This window comes from Brachyhypopomus gauderio, chromosome 9 (genome assembly GCF_052324685.1).
Source record: "Brachyhypopomus gauderio isolate BG-103 chromosome 9, BGAUD_0.2, whole genome shotgun sequence".
Lineage (NCBI taxonomy): Eukaryota > Metazoa > Chordata > Actinopteri > Gymnotiformes > Hypopomidae > Brachyhypopomus > Brachyhypopomus gauderio.
This window is the reverse complement of record NC_135219.1, coordinates 16315529-16330332: the sequence shown is the minus strand read 5'-3', so window position 1 is coordinate 16330332 and position 14804 is coordinate 16315529. Positions and strand designations below refer to the sequence as shown.

The following is a 14804-nucleotide window of genomic DNA, read 5'->3' as shown; positions in this document are numbered from 1 at the left end:
AAAATCCTAGTGCGCATGTGTCTTTTATATATATATTTATATTTATAGTGTGAGACTTTGCTTACATCAAAACACATTTTCAAGGCTTCTGATCAAAGGTACCAAAAATCTTTGAAAAATATTCTTTGAATAAACAAAAACCAAAACGAGAGACCCACTATGTACATTAAGCATTGGCTACAGTATTACAAAGAGACTGGTTGACATTAGTAAAAATGGCTTGCATAAGACACAGGGGGCGGGAGGAAGACCAGCCTCTGACAGGGAAGGCACTCGATTGTCTCGGAGAGAAAGCAAAACAGAAATCTGGAGATCACGACTCAACAGTCTGAAAATACAACTTCCCTTACACCCCCTCCCCATATATCCACACACAACCCTTACTTAACGCAGCCATGCAGCAGTCTGAAGCTCGGTAACTCAATGCCATGCAGAAATAATACTTTCAGGATTGAAAATAGGTGTGTTGTGCGTTGCCTCTCTTGGAAAGTCCAGCAGCAAAAACTGATGCTGTGCAGAAATTAGCACAAAAGGGTCAAACTTGCCCATCCACACACATACAGACAACACAGCCCACTGAGCATTAGTTCACAGCAACCACATGACACACCATTATCAAAATCTACTTTAAAATGTAGTGCAATGGGTACCTTATTGTGTACATTCTTTCATTAATTCTAGTATATTATCTGTTCAAAACCCAATCTTAAATTGTTCATCCAAATCATTCTTATAAACATCGCCTTGCAGCTCCGAACATGCTGGATCAAATTTCATAAACATTTTTCCTAATTAAACATCAAGACATCTTAACAAGAAGTTATTTTATCTTCATGCTCCGAGCTAAAATGTAGTGCTGTCTTATCATTCGTCCACAGTTTGCTTTTGCAGAATTGTCCCCTGTCCCTGTCCAGTTTTAGGAAAAACTGAAAATTCTCAGTACGTGCACGGATAAACCTGTCTATGCTATATCAGTGTAGATGATCTCAACAGAAACTACTAGACTGTTTGCAGTCCGCAGACTGAGAGGTATATATTTAGTAATATCACCCATGTTACATGAAACCTGGTTATGGCATTTTTTTTTAACCAAATACAAATCTATGCAGAAGCCGAGAGAGTTCTAGCTTTCTCTCGCTTTCAGGTCAGTCTAAGGCTTGATTGGCTGTATGTGCGGCAGCTGTGAGGTCATGTGAAATCCCATCACATGGTAATGATCGCTCACAAAGAAAACGAAAAAAAAAAAAAGTAAAAGGTATTTACATTAACTGTTGTTAATGCAACACACCCTATAAAAACATACTAAAATACACTCAGTGACCAGAATAATAGAAACCCAACAATAATCTGGACCTCTGTTTATATCTGCAGGGCCGGAGGCAGAATTGAGCATTGCCGGATCGTTTACTATGCACTGCTGTGTAGAATCAGGGGGGACGGTGGACTATAACAATATATCCCCAGTCCACAGTAGGACAGGCGTCACTAAATTCAATTGTGAGGTGCAATGACAAATTTCAGTGATTATAATGTTGTAGTTGTGCATTCAGGCTGAAACAGCAGGTGGGAACACGGGAGACTTCTCCTGTCCACAATGCACCATTAAAGGACGTCTGCAGTGGACAAAGACACATCAGTGACGTCTGGTCAACGACGGGAAGGAGGACGTCCAGACTGACGCGTCCCCGTTCCTCATGTACCACAGCAGCAGACGCGCGGTGTGGCATAAAACAAATCTTGCTTAGTTGCAGCTCTACAGGCGGATGAAGGAGGTCAAATGGTTTAAGGGCCACACAATGGGTTCACCAATATAATAATAAGGTATGCACTGGCATCAAGACGGCATACATTAACAACAAGGTCTCCCCAATTTATGGTGTTGATAAATCATGCACTCGGTTATAGTGCAAGAACCATTCAGAAATCATTTGAAGAACCTTCAGGTGAAATGACGCTGTCCCAAAAACCAATGACCTTCAACACCTTTGGAACGAACCTGGCTACACGCATAAGGCAGCAACCAGCCTTCAGTCTCTGGGCAGCTGGGCGAAACGTTTTCAAGGTCAGCTTTAACGCCGTGACGCTACGGAACCAACACTGAGCCACGGCCGACGTGCAGCAGTCGTTTGAGCAAAAAAAAAAAAAAACTTCACGTACTGAAAAGGTTTGTATTTTTCTCATCACTGAGCGTAATAAAGAAAGAAAGACGGGTGCAAAGTGATAACTCTCTTTAAGGGCGGTCAACAACAACAAAGTGATAAAACTAAAACTAAAACAGATGACTGCAAAATCATTGCAAAGAGGTTCTGACGAGCCCTTTGAAAGTTGTTAGCAGCACAGTTGTCACAGTTGCTATGCGAGTACACCGCAGCTGCTGTTGTAGTTACTGCTTCAAAGCTTTAATAATCACCGCTAAAACATACAGGGCTAACATACAGGCTGCTGTTAAGCTCGTGTACGTGAAAAGGTCAGTTGCTTGACATTTTTATAATGTGAAATATGAAATGTGGACAACCACTTTGAAACAAGGGTCTTGTTTCAAAACAAATGAACAACAACAAAAAAAAAAAAAACCCCAAACAAATCCCTGAACCAATAAGAACACTCCTGAATTCCTCGCATATTTAAGGTTGTTCGACTGGTGATGGAAGAACAACGCAGGTGATACGCGGCAGGATTCAGGAGCTGTCATGCACAAACCCAAACACACACAAGACTCTCTGTCTCTTACGGAGAGCTATGCTGTTCGTTTGGAGACAGGTAGCACTGAGGAGTACTAATGTACTCTGGGCACGGTTTCTCCTGCAGATATGTTTTTTTTTTTTTTTTGCAGTGGCTCCCTGTAGTGTTTCTGAGCTGAAAACCAGGTCTCTGAAATTCAGGGATTATGACTCGAACCCTAAGAGCCCAGAAGCACTAGTTGCTGAGGGCTTAGCAGAGCAGTCCTGGCTGAAGGCCTGTGATAGCATTTCACACCCCGAAATCTCTCAACTCAGCAACAGTGCCAAGAAAGGAGAGGAACCTATACAGCAGCAGGATGTTATGTCTGGGTGGCAATTGAGAAAAAAAAAAAAACTGCTCTAAACCAAGGTGACGATGTACATCTCATGGAATCCTTGACATTCTTGATGAGTTTTAAAGCATGCGTTCCCTCGTTTTGGCACGCCATCGCAAAACATCCTCTCCTGTACTGCATGTTCTGGGTCTAGCGCTGACCTTTCCTTAGATGGGATAACAGTCCAGAGTCTTCTCAGAGGTATTAACAAAGAAAGAAAATAAAACGTTTCTAATGGAGATCATTTGGGTTCTGCTGCTGGTACCAGATCCTATGTAGAAGAACACAGGTTCTGATTATACTGCGAGTACGTATGTAACTAAGGCTGAGGAGGTCTAAAGAACCGACGGAGGTGAGAAAGCAAACGACCACAACAGAGTAAATGTCAGCAGAGCTACGCAGAGGTAGAGCGTGCAGCACGAAAGAGACTCTAGTTACATCCCAGCGAGCTGAAAGAGAGTCCCTGTGATTCAAGATGGCAGCCAGAATGACAGATGGTGACAAGGTCTGACTGGTCCAAAGCACTGACTGTCAATTCGCCCATTTGTGTAACTATCAAAATGAAAACACTGTAAAGCATATAACCATTACGAGGCCATTTCTACAGGGCTGAAGTGTCACGAAGCTGTCTGTGACAAAAAGATGTGATGAATTTCAAATAGTGTTGCAATAACCCAACAATAAATTATTCTGAAACAAAAATATTTCTCTTTGGAAGGCAGAAAGTACTGAATTAAATCTGAATTCACCCCACTGTTCCACTGGGACAACACTTCCACAATGAAAGCTCTGCGGGATGATCTATGTAAATGAACTGTGACCACTGCAACCGTGACCTGATTCTAGCAGGTGTTGCCCCCTGGTACTGTACAATTACAGCAGTCACATCAGACACGGGTTGAACAGTTCTCCCAGTTCTTGTGGTATAAGCACTGCATATTTAATGTGTCAGCAAGGGGACACCAGAATGATCCTTTTCACACAGGGGAATAAAATCAAAAAGTGAAAAACTGAGGTGTGGTTAAAACAGCAGGGAGGTTCAATAACCTTGCTATTTCTGATGTGCACTTGCAGAAACGTACAAAACTAAATAATTTCTTCCACGAGGATGGTGTGCAGGTATATCGTGAGGTAATATTTCTCACTCCACATTTAGTCCTCCAAAAGGGCAAATCTCCTCGTCCATACTAATATTTATTTCCAAGACCTGTTTATGACATCGTAACTGCTAATCGTTGGTTGACTGAGAAGAGTTTAGACTCAAAGACTAAAATCTGTGCGTGTCCAAGACTCAATATTACTAGTGTCACTACATTGGAAGGGGAGCCATGTTGAGGTTCCAAAGTTGGTTTGGTTGAGATCACTGGATGGTAAACGAATGACAAAGGGTGGAATTAAAAATATAATGATTACCACTGTCGTCTGCGTTGAGTGGAAATGTGATCAATCGGAGCAGGGAAGAAAGACAGCTTTAACCAGGGATCAGGGAGAGGGCGGGGAGGTGAAGAAGAGGGCAGGTGAGCAGCTTGGATAAACAGGGGGACCCTGGGCAAAACTACAGAAACCACAATACCTTGAGGAACCTGATGGAGCCTTTTTGACATTGTAATGCCTGCTGTGAATCCTTGTAGGAAATGGGGGATTTCACGCATTTCCCACCTTATTTTAGAGCTCAGGTCTTAAACTGCTCAGGCTAATGTACAAGCCGGTCACAAATGGATTACAGAAGCCATTGATGCCTTTAATAAGAAAGGCAACTATTTGTCATAGATGTGCCAACGGTCTTTGATAGTATAACTTATTGCCTGAGCATTTCTTAATGTATTCCTAATAAAAGGTAAATTAATTCGTTGATATAACTAGGATTTTCCCACAATTCTGCAAGTGTGCTCACTCAAAGGCAAATGAATGAGAGTAATGGAAGTGCACAGTGATGGTTCTGCATCGTTATGCTGCCTGGGGACTCGTGAAATCATTTCAGTTGTGTCCTGATTGTCAGTCGCAGCCCCGTGTACTGGCTGGGCTACGGAGGGACAGGTGAACGTTTGATTCATTTCCAGAGCTCCTCCTTAACACTGCTTGAGGAAAAGATCTGCAGCATTAGATTTTCATCTTTTTGTTTCCTTTCCTCCCCTCGTTTCTCAGCACCCACCCAAACCCTCACGCAAGACTTTGAGTGCATGTGTGAAGTAGTCTTGGTGGTCTGTGCGTAGGTTCTTTGAGGAGGAGTCACCCTTACGCCTTACGCGCCCTCACGAACGCAGCTGAAGCCGTGTCCCGTCTACCGAGCACGGCGAGTTCGGTCCCACGGTCCTGTGTTTGCTCTCCTTTCTCCTCCGGTGTTCCACAGGGGTCAGAGGGCGGACTTCCTGTACAGGTGTTCTTGTTTGTTAGGTGACCTGCGGTCCCGGCTGACCCCCCCTCCCTCCTCCCCTGTGGCGGCGCCGCTCAGGCCCAGCCCCGCCCCTTCGGCCCGCCGCCCCGCCCCTTCGGCCCGCCTCCCCGCCGCCCACTCCTCGTACGGCTCAGAGGAGGGGCCCAGGCCACAGGTGAGGTCCGTCTCGCCCTTGGGCGGGGGCCTGTGGGGTCCGTGCGCGCCGGCCGTCACCAGCGCCAAGTCCAGCCTCTGGGGCGGCTGCTCCAACACGTCCAGGCGGAGGCGGTCGGCTTCCTGGGCGGCGTACGGGGGCGGGGGGGCCCCTCCGCCCGCGGGACGGCTGTGAACGTAAAGGTCCGGGCCGACGTAGGGCGGGGCGTGGCGCGCCGAGAACTCGTACAGGTCGGGGAAATCGGGCTGAGGGGCGTCGGCCTTGGGCTCGGCCGCGTGACGCTTCCGCGAGGAGTGCGGGTGCCGGGTGGAGTAGCAGTGGGAGATGGATGGTGCTGTGGAGACGTGGTGGGGGGGCTCGTGGGCCTCCACCTCCATGGAGACCTCTGGAAGCCGTCGGTCCTTCAGGCTCATGGCCGACACGCCCATGGCGATGTCGGGCATGAACTCGTTGATGATTGGCTCCATGTTCTGATGGAAATCAAGGACAGTTAGAAAAAGCTGTGATTATTGTGCCCAGTTGAGTACAACAGAGTTGAGATTAAACTTTATCAAACTATATTTCACAGAGTACATAAACATCTGAGGCCCCATCACCATGAAAACGTCCTCTTAAACACCCCTCCCTCACACCCCCTTACTCACCCCTTGTTTGCACTGGCTGAGGTTCCTCCCCTGTGGGATGGTGCAGTCCGGGGGGAGGACCTTGGCCCCGGGTGGGTAGATGGGGCTGCCCGCTTTAGAGGAAGGCTGTCTGTGGAGTAGCGAGTGGTTGCAGGGGTAAGAGAAGGAGCGAGGGGGCTGCTGGCTGGGCACCCGGGGCCTCCAGCCGGCCCTGAGCTGCTGCAGGCTGTGGCCTGGCGTGGTGGGGGGGTGGTAGGGTGGAGGGGGTGGGGGCAGGGGTGGGTGAAAACCCACCAGAGCCTGTATGTCCGTGAACACGCTCTCCACCGCCGGCGTGCTGTTGACCCGGCAGCGACCCGACTGGCGCATGGCCAACACGGGACTTTCGTCTCCAAAACGCTCCTCGGGGAAGAATTTGTGCGGGTTCTGGGAAAGAGGACATTAGGAACAGGAAACGGTTACTGAGGGATAGATACGTCTGCATTGAAGCCTCACACCAAAAGAGGTGATGTGTCTTGCAAAGTTGGCTCTGCCTCCGTGTGGTCTAAACCCGGGTTCACTGGTCCCTCCATCACGCAAGAGAAAATGCTGGAAACTCCAGCTGCACCTTTGAACCCAAGAACACTCACCGCAAATGACTCGTGAAACGAGAACGAACACGGTCACTTAAAAACAACAACACGTCATTCAGAAACCGCGCCCTACAATTCAGGAGGCAACTGAGTGCAAAACTGAGGCACGTTAATAAACCACGAACAAAACGTTTCACAAACAAGTCAGAAAACTACAGTACGCATTTACGCAAACAATATGTAGACGACTGCACGGTGTGCAAAAATCGGAAAGCAACAGAACGAATGCACTACGGATGTGTCAGTGACGCCCATAAAGAGGTTCATGTTCCAAATGATGATGAAAGAAAAGAAATAAACACATATCAATGACAGTAATATCAGTGTCCATGAACCAAGGTTCATTTAAACAGCCGAATGAACGGTAGACGTCAACCGTAACGGGATCCGCGAGCGTGAGGACGCAGGGTTTCTACCTGCAGTAGTTCTGTGGCGCCGTCGGGCAGCCCGAACTCCCTGAGCACGCGGATCTGGAGCTCGTAGCTGACGGTGGCCCCCTCGCCGCAGTTCAGCCCGTAGGCGCGCTGCACCTGCTCCGTGTGGCGGAGCTCCTGCAGACGACGGATCATCTCTCTCACCACAGCCAGCCTGGGCACTGACAGGGGAGGGAGGGAGTGATTACGTGAGGGTGTGTGTGTGTGTGTGTGTGTGTGTGGAAGAGAGAACAGAGAGACAGAAAGTCAAGACATCCCGTAGATGAATCTGCACTTCCTAATTCAAATGTTCTATGTGCTATGTCCTATAATGATTTCTGGAAACCACACCTTCAGGATAGAATGAAGGAGAATTTGACCTGAGGAAAGTAAAGGAGAGTTTGATTTTTAGGAAGGAGTGAGCGTTTATAAACTGGGAAATTTGGAAGCTGCTTTAGATAAGAGCCTCTATTAAAGACCTCGGAAAACCACTTTAGGGCAGATGAAGCTGTAAAGAGTGCAGGTATATTAATGACTACCAAAGAGCCACGAAGGCATTTAGGAATCATCCTGAAAAATATGTTTTAGTCTCATGCTGAAATGGACATTCGCCACCTACAACCACTGCAAAGCCTGCCAGCAACCAAGGCCATTTTTCCCCACACAGATGCCAAGCCTACAAAACTTCTATAAAAAGCCCTGAATTATATTTAACTCTTCACAGTAACAGTCACGCTTAATATGAAAATGTGTAATCAAAAGAGCCTCAGAGGAGAGGCTCAACCTAAGACCTTCTTTCTGCCCTCAATACATGAAGGATGCATTGCAAATTCTGTGAAGATCTGAAGGCTGTCTGATTTAGTCAACACAACAATTGTGCCACTTGCACAAATAAAAGTAAGCCCCACCCTACCTGGTATCTCATTGGCCACAACTGAGGGCGGGACTGTTTGGCTGCCAGCCATTTGCTGGTGATTGATCATGTGACAGCACTGGGGAACTGCGTTGTTGACCATGTAGAGCGTGTCGGGCACATTGGACATTCGCACCATGCGCAGTCTCACCAGATCGGTCTGTTCCACCATCATCTCATCCAGAACCGCCTAACGCACGGATGCACATAAACATACACATATATACACGTAAACACACACACATATATGAACATACCTTCAGACTAAAAAAAAACAAAAATATTTACCAGTTGCTGCCGGTTCCTCTTAATTACACGAACGGTAGCAGACACACAAACGAAACTTTGATATGTTAATGAGGAGAGGCAGTTGATCAAGGGGGGCGTGGCTTTGCCTGGGGCGTGGCCTACCTTGGCCTCCTCCACGTAGGGGGAGAAGAGGCGGGGCCTGACGTAGATGCCGGCGCTCTTCTGCCTGAGCCAGGCGTTGGCCTTGCCGCCTTCGGCCGTGGGGAGCATGTCGGACGGAGGAGTGCTGATCAGACCACGCTTCAGCTTTGGGGGGGGGGGAGGGGGGACACACGGCACGAGAGCGAGGTTAGATCCTCGTGCGGTCGAAGGGAGGGGTGGGGGATATTTGGGGGGCGCACACGGGCACTCACGGTGTCTGAGAGGACCTCGCTGTTGGTGGGCAGGATGTGCTCGGTGCGCACGCAGGGCAGCAGAGGGGACAGAATCTCCTTCAGCTCCTCCAGGTCCAGATCCCTCCTCTTCACTCCGCGTTTATTCACGCTGTGCGCCGTGCAGCTCAGCAGGTTGGGCTCTGTGACACACACACACACACACACACACACACACACACACACACACACACACACACACACACACACAACACACACACACACACACACAACACACACACACACACACACACACACACACACACATTTTCTGTATTAATAAGCAGGTTTCCTTGGTTCTGTAATCTGCTCCATCTTCTACATTCGAACCCCTGAGTGAGACTCTATACGCCCGTCACTCTATACGCCCGTCACTCTATACTCCCGTCAGTCTATACGCCCGTCACTCTATACGCCCGTCACTCTATACGCCCGTCACTCTATACGCCCGTCACTCTATACGCCCGTCACTCTATACGCCCGTCACTCTATACGCCCGTCACTCTATACGCCCGTCACTCTATACGCCCGTCACTCTATACGCCCGTCACTCTATACGCCCGTCACTCTATACGCCCGTCACTCTATACGCCCGTCACTCTATACGCCCGTCACTCTATACGCCCGTCACTCTATACGCCCGTCACTCTATACGCCCGTCACTCTATACGCCCGTCACTCTATACGCCCGTCACTCTATACGCCTGCTGCTCTGTCCTGAGTGTTTGAGAAATTTTATTTCTTATTTTCTCTAATTATTTTTTTGTTCTCTGGCCCAGTACATTAATCTAAGGGTTTATTCAGGGCCTCAATCTAGTGCACATACAGATTTCTCAGAAATAAAACATTAGTTTCTCAAGTGTACTAAAAAAATCTAAGCAGCTAACGCAGTGGATGTTTTCCTGTCAACAGTGATGCGATCACAATCGCGAGGTAATCCCAGGACGCTCATTAGACTTTGGCTGACACAATGGGCATATTTGCATGGGATTCTGGGAAAGACTTGCATTGTAACCCGTTTCATGACAATTCTAGGGCGTGTTCCTCTGTGAAGCTCCTCTTACCCCGATCAGCCATGCGCTTTATGAGCTGGTGCTCCCCCCACTTCACCACATACTTCAGAATGTCCTGCTCGCTGGCCTGCAGGTGGCAGAGTGAAGAAAACAGACTGCGTTCACACTGGGGGGCATGTTTACGGCTCTGCAGTACCAAGACCAGCCACCGGTAGGCGCAGCTCCTTAAACACACCAGGATGGTATTTATATTTAAGGCCAAGCACAGAGAAACGGGGTCACTTTTCTGCAGCGTTTCATCTAGCCTACATGTTACTCTGAAATTCAAAATAGGTCATGGAGGGCAGTAAATCAGTTTGGCCTGTTCAGTCTTCTCAACATCGTCCTGCTACAAAGGACGATTCTTCGTTCTTCACCAGAAAGTATTTTGGCGATTGAGGAGTTTCTCTCGCCCACGCAGTCTGTGCACCATCCAGCTAGAAGTGCCGATATTCTCCAAGCCTCCTCCACAGCACAACCGTCTCCGTGGCAAACAATCGCCAAGCTGTCCGCTGCCATGGCAACCGGGGATCCGTACCAAAGTCCGCTCGTGTTTACTACCCCCCCCCCCCCCCCCCCCCCCCGGTCACCAGCGGGACCAGATGACTCCGCGAGAGTTAAAGGTTCGGTTCTTCCTGCTGGAAAACACGGTGCCCTGCAGAAATGTCTGAGAGGAGTTAAGAGGCCATCTGATACAGCTGACTCATACGTGCCTGTAAGGAGAGGAAAAAACACAAAACCCCGCAGACTCGGAGGGACAGAGTTTCAACTCGGCACAGACGGGAAAACAACCCGACACGGGCGCACCGCTGTCTTACGCAGGAGCCACGCCGGCCCACCGGAGCCTGCGCTCTAAACAAGGTCACGGGTGTACAGGCGAAAAGACACGGCCACCTGCTATACTGCGTCGTGCCACGGATGGAGAGGGACGCAAACACAAAAAACAGCTACAAAATTGAAATACAGAAAGTCTAGCTAGTGAGAAAATGTACAATAGTGCTTTGGTGGACTTGAAGGAGAGAGATATTACAGGGTAACTGGTGAATTTTCTCTGAGCCACAATCATCCATGAATTCCAACATTTAGAGCGAGCGTTTCATAATCCTAATTTAATCTACATAGAGAAGGTGTACTGGGTCTGGTGTCCTCACCTGCAGGTAATCCGACTGGATGGCCATCTGCAGGTGTTCTTTGCTCAGGTCGTACAGAACCTCAGACATCATGACATGACTGAACTCCTCGCACAGGAAGTGCAGGGCCTGCCGGTGGACCCACTTGGAGCCGTAGGGCTGGGAGCTCCACTTCAGGATGGCTACCACTGTGTCCAGAGAGATGCTCTCCACCACAATGTCCTCACAGCCTGAAACACACACACACACACACACACACACGAAGTCGTCCACGTCACGATCCACCTGCGACGAGTACGTTCTCGGACAAACACACGCACGTGCACGAGCGCGCGCATCTTAAAACGCAAAGCCTTGTTTAAAAGGACAAAAAAAAAGAAAAAGTGGAAAGTGGAAACATGGCCAACAGCACAGGGAAGTACATAAATAAGACACAGGACACGGGGCTCATGGAACAACTCTGAGCACAGACCGCATGTTGCCAGCGAACAGGTGAAGCAGAGCGTGGAGCGCTGGGAGCGAACGCAAACCTCAGAGCCAACTTTTCTTATCGATCCACCATTCCTGGCATCCCTGCAAGGTCCACGGACTCAGTAACTAGTGCCGTCAAACCTTGAAAAGGACCTTATCACTGCTGAAGAGCACACAGAGTGAGCCCCGGTTAGAAAGTTTGTACCAAATCAGGAAGTAATTAGGAATGAGGAAGGAAAACTCTGTAAGGCTGCGTGTTTCCAGAGCAAAAGCACGAACCCTCGCGTCTGCAGAAAAGTCTAGAAAGCAACATGGGAGGCTTCTCTCTGCCCGTTAGTCTGATGTCCCACGGCCGTTTTCCTCCATGGTCAGGAGACACAGTTCTCATTAGTGGGTTGGTCTGATGCCAGAGGGACTTCACTTCAGATTTGGTGGCTGAGCTGCAGCTAGCGCGTGTGGCCAGCAGATGAGGCTCTGCTCGGCCGAGTGTGTGTGTCATGGCCGAAACGGCTCGGGACAGAAATAACCCGCATCCTACTGTGCGCGGAGCGGGACAAATAAGACACTGAAGCGGACAAGGAAGCGGGATTACAGCGGATGGAACTGGAACAGAAGGAAACTTGCAGACGTTTTTTTTTTCAAACTGAATATATATATTTTTTTAGATGCAAGAAAAACGGCAACCAGAACCGATGTGGGGTTTAGATGCCAGAACGGACGCAGGGTTTTCGTTGGGTCTGAAGCCCTCTTGAGAAACACAAAGCAGTGGGTCGAGGTCAGAAACAGCCGGGGGAGGTTTTACAGTTGGGTTAACTTCTAACTAGAGTCCTTGGAAACTTGGAGAACTGTGGCTGGAGGTGGAACGTGTGCGGGTGCTGAAGTGGGGGGGTGGGGGGGTGTTTCAATCAGAAGGGCACTTATCCCAGTAGACAAGTGCAGCTGCCTAATTAACTTGCCAGGGGCACAGAAGCAGAATTAGGGCCATTTATGAAGGACAGTGTGAGCAAGATGAGAGTGAGGAGTGGAGTGAAGGAGAGGAAGAGAAATGTGCGCTATACAAGAAAGGGGGGAAAAAAAAAACCAAACCAAAAACGGAGAGAAGCTAGAGGGATAGAGGGATGCCTCATGACACGCTGAATATCAGCAAAGAAAGAGACGAGGACACCTGTGCTGGGGGTTTAGGGGAGCAAGGATGACAGGATGACGGACAGAATGAGGAAAGAAAAAAAAAAAAAAAGATGCTATGGGAGAAGAACTCACCACTACGATATATAGACAGAACCATATAGACACTATTCTGCTGACAACATCCTGAAGAAAATGACTATATCCCACACTGGCTGTTTTGGACATTTGGAAGACCAAGAGATTCCGAATGAGCTACAAGCCAAACCACCACGTCACTTTGTACAGTGTCCCCACACTTCATTCTGCTCTGGAGTTCCCTTTTCATATTTATGCATATTATTTATGACGATTGCGGCACTTGCCATAACCACGCTGCATCACTTACTCAACATGATGGGAAGCTGGTAAGATATCTGAGTATGTTCAGATTGCCCAATAATGTATAATGCATGTTCTATAATTTATCATGATTATGGTGCATCGCTCTAGCAATTGCAAAATGCACAAAACTGCCTTTAAAGTATGCAAGGATGTCTGATAAATATGCAGCATTCATAAAACAGGAGACATTTATCTGCTTCTGTTTTTATGTCTAGGTCCAGGCACGACACGGATAGGAGAAAATCAAAACGCAGCAAAAATAAACCAAAACAGTTAACAAGAGGCTTTTAAAAATAATAAACAACAAAACCACTGGAAGAAGAATGACAGGATGCCACCTCTGCTTGGTCAGCGCACGCTTGTTCTGTCCATGCAGCCCACCTGCTCTGTGGAGCGATCGCTGACGTGGGACTAAATGACGGACTACCACTGCTCCATTTCAGAGGTCAAAAATTCCTGTTATTTCCCAACGGACGCAGACGATACACAAGCGCTAAAATTGCCTTTCACTGCTCGCGTGGCCACGTCTGGTGTGAAAGTCACAATTCACAAGGCACAAAACACAAGGTTTTATGGGAGACACAGGGGACTGATAGAGCTTATTAAGTGGAGCAAATATTACATTAAATATTTATAACTCTGCATCCACAATCTGCTGCACGATTATACAATCTTTCACAGTCTTTTTGATCCTAGAGTAACGTGTTTAGGCAACTGACATAAATGTTGGAGATCTACCATAACGGGTAGCTTGGAACGTGTTCTAAAACCGATCCAAGCTATGTCAATAACCAAGAAAAAAAAAAGAAGAACGAACTGGATTTCATTTGAGGTTTTGGCCAATAGGAACGCAGGTCTGACGGAGCGTTCGATGGTGCGAGTGGCATGGAATGTTCTGGCAGACAAGCTCCTGGGCTCATGACTGGGTTATGTCGACAGGCCTGAATCTGATCACTATCCATTACAAATCAAAGTCCTACCAACGGGTCATGAGGATCAGCTAACACCAACTCTCTGGACCCCGCGACAAAGCTAAAGTGAAAAGCTCAGTGTTAACAATTTCCATCATAAAAGCTTCTTTAAAGTTGAAAAGGGGACAAGTGTTTCACTTGACAGTCCTTCTGTGTAGATGAAATGACTGAAAAGAGAAAGTCGGGTCTGGTTCATACATTTGGAAGCAGACGTTTCGTGAAAACGAGACCCTGGAAAGAAATCGGTTTGGGAACGGTGCATTTTTAAAGCACAGCTAACCGCTGTAAACACTGGATACTGCCTCTCTAGTTACCAGTGAAAGAAATTATTTCTCTGTCAATAGCCCATTTTGCGAAATCACTGAGCCAAGACACTGAATCGATTACTTTACCATGGAACAATCAATAGTAGTGGAAGGAAAGAATGAACCAAGAGACCGAACAGCGATGCGAGAAGCTGATCAATCCTCCAAGGTAGACGTCCGCAACACCACTGACATTTCAATGAGAACGCCTCATCTCCAGAGTTCTCAGTGCCTAACCGTGTTAGAAAACACACGAAGAAAAAAAATAAATCCCGTTTACTGCTTTTGCACCCGTTCCAAAATAACTTCATACTTTACAAAACTACTATAATCTTCGTTTGGGTCTGTCAGTAGAAAGCTGGTGAAACATCACTTTCATCTTTTCATCAAGTAAAAGAAAAAAAAAAAAGCAAAGAAGGGATGGGTGAAAAGGTAGTGTGAGTGGGGAGTGGAGCGGGTCCAGAGGTTTGGAGCACATATGGGAATAGGAGGCGAATATGC

At 47.8% G+C, this 14804-nt stretch overlaps 1 protein-coding gene across 3 annotated transcripts in view; it reads right to left on the bottom strand.

The window, feature by feature from the left end:
• Window positions 1-2787: 2787 nt before the first annotated feature.
• The window catches only part of btbd7 (BTB (POZ) domain containing 7), a 32844-nt gene continuing 20827 nt past the window's right edge, over window positions 2788-14804 (bottom strand). For all 3 annotated transcript variants that reach the window (XM_077017617.1, XM_077017619.1, XM_077017618.1), the window contains 8 exons: window positions 11075-11277; window positions 9930-10011; window positions 8848-9008; window positions 8597-8740; window positions 8186-8375; window positions 7276-7454; window positions 6249-6653; window positions 2788-6074 (listed from right to left, as the gene is read on the bottom strand). In XM_077017617.1, the coding sequence (XP_076873732.1) occupies window positions 5409-6074; window positions 6249-6653; window positions 7276-7454; window positions 8186-8375; window positions 8597-8740; window positions 8848-9008; window positions 9930-10011; window positions 11075-11277 (2030 nt within the window). In that variant the 3' untranslated portion in view covers window positions 2788-5408. The remainder of the gene's footprint in view (window positions 6075-6248; window positions 6654-7275; window positions 7455-8185; window positions 8376-8596; window positions 8741-8847; window positions 9009-9929; window positions 10012-11074; window positions 11278-14804) is intronic.